Genomic DNA, 9,463 nt, shown 5'->3' on the forward strand with positions numbered 1-9,463 from the left:
GCTCCAATAAGCCTCTATATAACAAGAAATAAAGAACAGGAACAACAAACCTGGGTCTGATCGCTACCCATGAATGTGTACTTGTTTATTTTATACAAAGCTGGGAAAAGAACCTAGGAGGAAGATGGGAACCAATTGTTGCGATATATACTTAGGGCCAGCCAGTTGGCTCCAGACAACCTTGTATTCACAAATCGGACAGCTAAAGATCAGAATTAAAGTATTGAGGCAATGTTAGCCAATGCTGCACCGAACAGGTAAGATGATCTGCAGTGTACATATGGCCCTAGACAGCAGAGCCATTTACTCATGTGATTTGTTACAGCCATGGACCTGAACTGATTTGCACCACTTAGCATGGTCACAAAAGGTTCTCTAGCCTTGTTCATCTTATAATCACAGTCAGAAAACGAAGAGTTTATTATTCTGCTAGGTGAGTTGCAAACGGCAGATAGTGAATGTGGCAGTAGTGAAAAGAATGCGGCCATGCAAATGAAATGTTGCGAAGTCAAAGGTGGATCTAGGCAGGGGAAACCTGACTTGTGGAAACAGTGGAAGTCTCTGTTTTAGTGCCCACGGAAGTGTCCTCATCAGCCAGAGGGTTCTTCCCACAGCAGAGTGTGGTGATCATACAGTTACGGAACTGCAAACAAAGAAACAACATCAGCATGATGTGGAATGCTCAACATCCAAAAACTGTTTCAGGACCCACATCAAAAGGACAGCAGTGTATCCTGGCATCCCCAAAAGACCACCTGAACTTTAACTACATGACTCTACTGAATTTGAACTTACTAGGCAGTCTACCGCTCAGCTATCACTGTAGTCCTGCCTGAACAACACTCTGCTTTATTTTGTCCCTCTCTGCCCATTCAGATAGCAAAGGCTGTAGTGCATTTCAACGTGAGTGAAAATCCTCTGAGACCATATGCTGATTCCTTGGCACAACCCAGCTCTCAGGGAAGTAATTGATAATGCCATAATTCATGGTCTGAAACAAAACGCTTGAGCTCAGTCCTATTGCTGTGAATAGTTCACAAATGGTGAGAGTCATTAGCAGCTTGCTATTTTCGTAGGGGAGGAGGCATTTTGTCAGTCAGCTGAGAGCAAGTACAATTCTCGAGAGCCTGTAAGAACATCTTCTCTGGTCCCTTGCCACACCGCTCTGCTTTAAAGAGGTGATATGGGTTTTTCATATTATCCACCCCAACCATTTATCAAGAGGCATTATATCTAAGTACACTAAGGAGAAGATGAGCTGGGAGATAAATGCAGTGGATGAGCTGGGAGAACCTGGTTAAAATCTCTGCTCAGCAATGAAATCACTGCTATCTCTCGGCCTCCCCCGGCCCCTCTCTGCATTTCTAATATGGCGGATAATAAAACCGGCCTACCTTACAGGGTTTGTTCCAGGAATGATTAAGATAATGCATATAGGAAGCACTTTAGGCACTTAAAGAAAGTGCTATAAATCCAAAGTATTATTATATTGTTGAAAAGCTAGGGCATCATTGCCAAGCTACCTGTTTGTTCATTACGATGTAAATCACTGGATTGTAGATAGCAGAGCTCTTGGCAAAGAAGGCTGGGATGGTCATAAAAACAGGCCCAAAGTCAGATCCTTGGTGACTGAAGATGTAGAACGCCACGCTGGCATAGGGGACCCAGCACACCAGGAAGGAAATGACCATAATGATGACCATGCGGGTGACTTCTTTTTCAGCTTTTTGGGTGGTGGCAGACTCCTGTTGCTGAGCTGCAGCCTAGAAACGTGACAAATGCATGTGGTTAAAGATTGCGCAACAGCACTGTTTGGGAATGGACAGTTAATAATTGGGGCCGGAACCTTACGCATCCTAGTGCCATGTGGGAAGCAGCAGCAGCAGCCTGTGGAGATAGGCAGTGGAGAGGCGTTAAAATGGCTGCTGGGGAGAGAGGCAAAGTGTCCCTAGTCAATAGAAGCATTTGCTTTTCTTCGTCATGAAACGGATGCTTTTTGGATGCTGGAAGAGAAGACCATTTCTGTTACACCACATGAAACTGTTAATGCTGGCATGTCTGACAAAGCAGAACAAACTCCAGGTAATTTCTTAGTTTGTACAAATGGCAGTTTGATAACAATCATGATTACTAATTCTAGAAGTGAACCCAGGCTGTCAGAACTTCCATTATCGTAACACAGCGCTTCTCAGCCCGTGGTCCGGAGACCACCTGTGGCTTTCAGCTCACTTTCAGGTGGGCCTCAGCGCTGCAGCCTTCTCAGTACTTCCTTTCTTAACCAACCATTAGCCACACCTCAACCTTTGGGCAGCTCCTTGCATGGGCAGTACATAATCTGTAGCATGCAGGGAAGGATTTTATATCATGTTTTATCATTGCATTTTATATCATGTTTTTATACTGTTTTATACTTTGAATGGTTTTAATTTTTGTGAACTGCCCAGGGAGCTTCAGCTATTGGGCAGTATAAAAATGCAATAAATAAATAAATAAATAAATAAATAAATAAATAAATAAGGAAAGAGGAAAAGACTCACTGGGCAATTATGGGGGAAGGCAGAGAAAGAATGCGAAAAAGGCAAGCAAAAAGTTAATTGCGTTTTATATTTGATTGTTTTACATTTTTATTTTGTAAACCGCCTTGAGGCAGTTTCACTGCAAAAGGCAGCATAAAAATATTTTGGGTGAATAAAAGGACAGATGGGACTTGATGAATAAAAGGACTTGATGTTGTGCAGACTTCTACTGTTACTTTCTACTGTTAGTTTTTCCCTACCCTGTGCCTGCTTACCCTTCCCTGTACCTGTTGGCATTCTCTTCCCCTCCTTATTGTTTTACTATGATTTTATTAGATTGTAAGCCTATGCGGCAGGGTCTTGCTATTTACTGTTTTACTCTGTACAGCACCATGTACATTGATGGTGCTATATAAATAAATAATAATAATAATAATAATAATAATAATAAGATGGACTGAGGGAAAGGAAAAGGAGAACTCAGGGTTGCTGCTGCACCTTCTGGCCACAGTGATAGCCACCTCCTCTGCCTCAGAAGAACAACCTGGCATGGGTTAGTGGTACTGAGAACTGAAGAGCCCGTGTGTGTGTGTGTGTGTGTGTGTGTGTGTGTGTGTGTGTGTGTGCAAAGGTGGAGAATGGGGGCGGAGAGAAATTGGGATTGAGTAAATGTGGCCACGAGAGTGAAAAGTTCAGTGGGGAAGGCAGGGACGGGTCTCCCTGTCCTTTCTCTGAGGGAAAAGGGCAACAGGGGGCTTTGAAGGAAATTAGAAAACGAGATAAAATGTTAATATTTAATCAACACAAGAATAACAACTGGGAATAGAGAGGAAAGAGATACCAGAAGGAAGCTGTTGTAGAAGGAAGTGAATGTAAAAGCAGCAGGCAGGAGATATGAAGGAAACTGGTATTGGCAGGGAGGGGAGAGGGAATGGGTGTAAAAGGAGAATGGGCGGGAGGAGAAATGAAAGAACATGAGTAAGAATACTTTGAGAGGCATGTGGAGGCGGGAAGAAATACATATAAATGCGTCTTTTTCACTTAAGACCTCTGGATGGGCATTTCTGCCTGAAAAGGGAAACTGAGCCAAGGTACTTCCAGAGTCATTGACTGTACTTAACTTGAGGAAAACTGAATATAGAACTCCCTGCCACAAAGAAATCACTGGGCAAGAATTTAGCGATTTCCAAAGAGGTATTAGATATCAGTATAAAGTAGCAGCAATTGCCGGCCGATTATTTATTTATTTATTTTATTATATATTTATACTGCCCAACAGCCTAGGCTCTCTGGGCAGTTTACAACTAAAACCATAAGATAATAATCCAGATTAAATTTAAAACTTTAAAAATCACATAAAACCAGAGTAAGTTACAGTCCAGAGAAGGGTTGTCTAAAAAGATGTTTTTAGGAGGTGTTTAAAAGATATTTTCCGCCTTCCAAACCGCTTGAGGGAGGGTTCTCCAGAGGGTGGGTGCCACTACAGAGAAGGCCCACCGTCAAGGTTCTTCATGACGACATTCTCTTCATCTCGGAATGACAAGCAGGGCCTCCTCTGAAGATCATAAATGTCACGTGGGTGTATATAAGGGAAGGCGGTCTGCTAGGTATCCCGGTCCCAAGTTGTTTAGGGCTTTATAAGATAATAGCCTGACCTTGTACATGGCTCGGTAGCTAACAAGCAGCCAGTTATGCTCAACTCGGCTTCCTTCTGCCAGCATTTTGTGAGTGGAAAGTTTGAGAACTTGCATTATCCTAACACGTGAGCCCCCTTACACTGGGTTGAAAATAATGAAGTGAGGAACAATGCTTTCAACCTGAATTGGTTTGTGTTGAGGGGAAGAGTTTCACCTTGCTGCAGGGTCACCTACCTGTTTAACTGTACAGAGAAGACGTCCATAGCAGAAGAAAATAATAGTCAGTGGTGTGACAAAATGTACTACAAACATGTAGATGACGAAGGACTCGTTGTGCACCTCCGGGTTTGGTGTATAATAATCAACTCCACATGAGCACTGCATACCTTCTGGGATATACCTACAATTAAACCAAAAGTGTCAGGGGGTGAGAATGTAGTCTGCAAACTGACATTGCAATATTAAAAATGTAATTCTGTTAGCATGCACCCACTTCCCCATGTGGCAAGATGTTCCAGGGTTGACCCAAGATTGGATTCCTTTGGAGGAAGAGATAACTGGGGACTCAAAGTGTGTTTGGGATTATTTAGAAATGTATAAACAGAACATAGGTGGAGGTAAAAAGTTGAATGCCCCAAAAGCAGCAAGTAGTCTTCTGCACATTAGACTCCCAAAGAAATAGCCCAGGCACCCCAAAGTTTCCCTCCTGTTCCAAAGCTCACTCTCTACTGGTTTCTCTTTTTTTCTCAAAACTGCAGTGTCTCTTTTGTTCCTTTCCACAGACACCCCCAGGGTACATCATGATGAGGGTTTTGCCCTGAGGTGGATCCACAGTGATAGCAGGTCATCTATATAATGAAGCCGACATCATGAAGCCATCCAGGGGCAAACCCCCAAAGCTCTGATTTTAAAAAGTTGTGTACTTACCATGACTTTTCCCACTTGGAGTGAGGCGATAACGGCATCTGCCGTCTGTCGCCTTGCCTCGGAGCTGCTGCGGAGGCATGCCCCAGCCGATGGCCACCCCTGATTGGTTATCATCGGCTGGACAGGGGAGAGGGCGGGCCAGCAAGTCCAAGAAAAATTACTACTACAGCCTCATCCATCTTTTATTGTTTAAAAGTTGCTTTTCCCTGAAGGGCAAGTGCTAGAGCCAGATTCAAAGCCAGATCAAGAAAACAAACAAATGCTATCTTTACAAGCCCTTCAGACCAATATGCTCCTCACACACCCACCCCACCGACAAACAACGTGATGCCTTAAGGCAGTGAGCTGGAATACGTGTTTACAACCCCTTCAAATTCACAGTCAAGACATGGCCCCAGACTATATCATCCTTAACTGGAGGATGGGGTGGGCAGGAATGCTTTTGTCCTCTGGAGGTATCTTCAACTATTGTGGGCCGTTCACCTGTAATTCCCCTTACAAAAGATGTCCTTTAAGGAACTTTAAGCAGTCCTTCTGGACCCATTCTCCCCAAACTTACAAAAATGTCTAGTCATGCCAAACTTACAAACATGTCTAGTGATGCATACGTACCTTGACCATCCAAGGAGAGGAGGACCAGCACAGGCCAAAGCCATGACCCAAGTGAAACTCACTCCCATGATAGCATGGGTCTCACTGAAGCGGAAATTGCTCATGGGCTTGCAGACTACCACATATCTTTCCACAGCCAGCACTACCAGAGACCATAAGGCTATCTCACCTGTAAGACAGCAAAAAAAATATCTTGCAATGGGAAAAGGAAGACACACAGAGAGAGAGACAGAGAGGGAGAGAGATGGAAAAGCCACTTCCTTTAACAACTAAAAGCATTCTTATTTCTATTGGTTTGTGTCTTTAATAACACCAAGAATAAATTACACTTGACTTGCCAGGAGCCTTTGGGGAAGAGATCATAGTTCAGTGGCGGAGCACATGCTTTGCATTCAGAAAGTGCCCAATTCAATCCCTGGCATCTCCACTTAAAACGTAATTAACTACCTGGTGCTGGCAAATCCCTGAGATGCTGGAGAGCCACTACCAGTCAAAGATACATTTCAACTGGGTTCCACAAGTATTGGATCACGGTATTAAGCTTCACTTATGTGCTCCTTAGGTCTACTTAGCATCTTCCATATCTGATCAGCCCCCTCTCTAGTTCCCTCGTTTTTGAGATTCAAACACGTGTAACAGTGGCTAGTCCATGCAACTCACTTAAATAAAAATAAAAATAAACAATTTTGGGAGGATCAAGTTTAATGAGCAAATAGATGAGGGAGCTGAACCCTTCTTCATACCATCCATCCATCTATCAATCAATCAGTTCACAACATTTCTATACTGCTTTTCCATGTTTCATAGCAGGTCACTTAACCTCCCTGCATTCCTTCTCTCTGACATGTGCACTCCCAAGTATCAGAGCAAAATGGCAAAAAAGGAGTCATCAAGGGCACAATTAACAGAGATAAGCTAAGGGCAGGTGAGGGTTCTGCATTCCTCCCCCTTGTACCCATTTGTTCATTACATTAGACTTCCCATCCTCTGTGTGTGTGTGTGTGTGTGTGTGTGTGTGTGTGTGTGTGTGTGCGTGTGTGTGTGCGCGCGCTATACGATGGGGACAGATCTAAGTTTATTATTTTATTCATTCATTTATTCCTTTTACTGAAAACATGGGTATTTCGTCTTTCCGTGTGCGCACCCAAGGCGGCTCCCAATACAATGATCAAATCATTACAGTGGTAACTAAAAATCCAACAAAGCAGATCAAAACGTACGCAAAATTACATTTAAAAAAGCTATCCTGTTTAATCATGCTACTCATCACATCTAGTTTGAACCTTAAGCATGCCCCACATTTATTTTTGTTCCTTTCTTAAAAGCTGCTTCAACATCCTACACTTCTTTTACTCACATCTCTCAGCCCTTGGCGACAGGTTGAATGCAGGATACGCCTCCCAGTGAGAGACACTTGAGAGGTAAGTGCTTGAGTCATGTCATTCTCGACCAAAAGTTTATTTTCTCTGCTGTCTGCCTGTAGCCAAACAACAACCTGGGAATAGATGCTTCTTAGAACTTTTGCTTCTTTACAAACTGCAGTGAAATGAATGGACTTTGGCCAGAGTGGAACACTTTAAAACTTTAAAATGTGAAGGGAATAAAACTTGGATTTTTGCCCTCCTTGGTTATAGTTAAAGGCAGTCTAAAGAGACTGAGCCAATTTGGTAGAATTTGTTTGCTTTTTGCTGGTTTATTTTGTTTCAAATTTAGGTCTTCTCTGCCCTGAGGACTGCAGCCGAGTGACGAATCAAGGAGAAAAGATAACATCACAGAATCCAAATGATTGAAAGATGAAGATTGAAACTGACTTGAGCACAGAAACATTTTTCATCTGTTTTTTGTTAACGACAACTTAATTCAATTCCTGACTGACATGTAGAAGAAAAGATGGCTTAGTGAAAGCCCTGCCATTTCAACCAAGGTGTGAGAATTTGCAAGACACATCTCCCGGGGCACTACTAATGTCTTCCACCAAAACCAGGGGAAGATCTCAACTATAATCTCTGTCTAAATAAGATGGATGGTTCACAAATCCATAGATTAAGAACATCTTTGCATTGCGCTTTTCAAGTTGAACCAGGTTTTAATCATTTGCCAGTATATTTAACAGCTTGGCTCCCAAACAATTCTATTAACATTTTCCCCCAAGCTACATTCTGCCCCAAGCTAGCAACATTATTTAGGCATGCTAAACAGCAAGTTGTAACTACAATCTCCAAATATGTATCCCTTTTAACTTTCTGAAAAACATCCTGAGGATCCTACGGTGAAGATCTGAAATACGCATTTATGTTCTACAGTTAATTAGGGAGAGGGGAAACCAAAACACCTACCACCCATTGTAGCAAAGAAGCCTTCAATGTTGCATCCTACTGTCCCAAAAATGAAATATCCATTCATGGATGTGTACATGGTGGTGGTGAAGCCTATTAAGACCATGAAGAGATTGGCTATGGCCAAATTTAAGAGGATGTAGTTCAGGGGTGTTCTGAGTTTCTTGTGCTGGATCGTGACATAGAGAGTCAGGAAGTTGATAGGAAATCCCAGAAGAATCAGAAGAAACATGTAAGCACCCAGTGCAGAGAATTTCCATGGTTCTGCCAAATAGTACTGGGGATACTCATATGGACTTCGAACGAGACCAGTCTTGTTAGACATGGGAACATAGAAATTATGCCCTTCGGTTCCATTCATGGTGGCGGCTCCTCAGGTATACCGTTTCCAACAAGTATATGTTTCTGTATTTCTCTATAAATCACCTCTTTATATTTGAGCAGGTATTTTCTGGGCTATTCCAGCCTAGCACTGCTACCTTTATAAAATGTGACCCTAGATAAGCCTGTGGAATTGGTGTCAGCATAACATAGACTTAAGTTAATATTAACCATAATAATCCAAGCTCAGATTGCCACTCTTAATTCCCTGTGCTGGACTGACACTGAATTGACACATGGATGCAAAATAGGATGCAGGAAGTAGGCAGTTGCATGTTCTGTTCATTTCAGAGGCTGCTCGCTGCCGTTTAATCTTGCTAAAATACTCTTGCACTATTTCTGGAGAAATCATATCTCCATTGAAAGGAAGTTTCAAGGTGAAGAAGCAGCTACCAAGGATGCTTATCTGTGTGCTTTTGCTAATCATACACAAAGTTTAGGCCTCTTTCTAGGTTACCCCACTAAGATCCCAATGGTGGAGCACATGCTTTGCATGCAGAAGATCCCAGGTTCAATCCCCGGCACCTCCAAGTAAGGCTAGCAGGGCCAGCATCAAGGGTAACCATGGTTGGACACCTGTTAAGGACCCACATTCCAGCAGGGCCCCACTGACAGGAGCCTCTGAACATGCTCCTCCTTTTCACCATTGCAGCTTGCTTGTTCACCTGCCTCTCATTTTGGCCCAGGCAAAAGAGTTGTTGTTGTGTTGTTGTTGTTGTTGTTGTTGTTGCTGTCGTCGTCATCATCATCATCATCATCATCCCACCTTTCGTCCAATGCTGGGCCTCAAGGCAGCATTACAAAATTTAAAACATATATATTTAAAACCTATAGAGATATACAAAAGTTAAAACTATATTAAACATATTCCAATAGTAAACATTTAAACATTTAAAATGACAATATTAAAAGTCCTTGGCACAGACGGAGGTCCAGATCATTCACCAAAGGCCTGCCTCCTAAAGCACATCAGGGAGAGAGCCAGTCTAGCTTCCCTGGGAAGAGAGTTCCAGAGGACTGGAGCAGCCACTGAGAAGGCCCTGGAGTTATGGCC

The 9,463-nt window shown here is 42.8% G+C and overlaps 1 protein-coding gene across 1 annotated transcript; it reads right to left on the minus strand.

Moving 5' to 3' along the window:
* Positions 1-520: 520 nt before the first annotated feature.
* On the minus strand, positions 521-8,389 carry RHO (rhodopsin). The gene is made up of 5 exons (XM_063121418.1): positions 8,029-8,389; positions 5,693-5,861; positions 4,388-4,553; positions 1,524-1,763; positions 521-643 (listed from the first exon to the last, which is right to left on the minus strand). Exons 1-5 carry the CDS (start codon positions 8,387-8,389, stop codon positions 521-523), a joined length of 1,059 nt encoding a protein of 352 aa, XP_062977488.1.
* Between the last annotated feature and the right edge of the window lie 1,074 nt (positions 8,390-9,463).

This window comes from Elgaria multicarinata, chromosome 3 (assembly GCF_023053635.1).
Source record: "Elgaria multicarinata webbii isolate HBS135686 ecotype San Diego chromosome 3, rElgMul1.1.pri, whole genome shotgun sequence".
Classification (NCBI taxonomy): domain Eukaryota; kingdom Metazoa; phylum Chordata; class Lepidosauria; order Squamata; family Anguidae; genus Elgaria; species Elgaria multicarinata.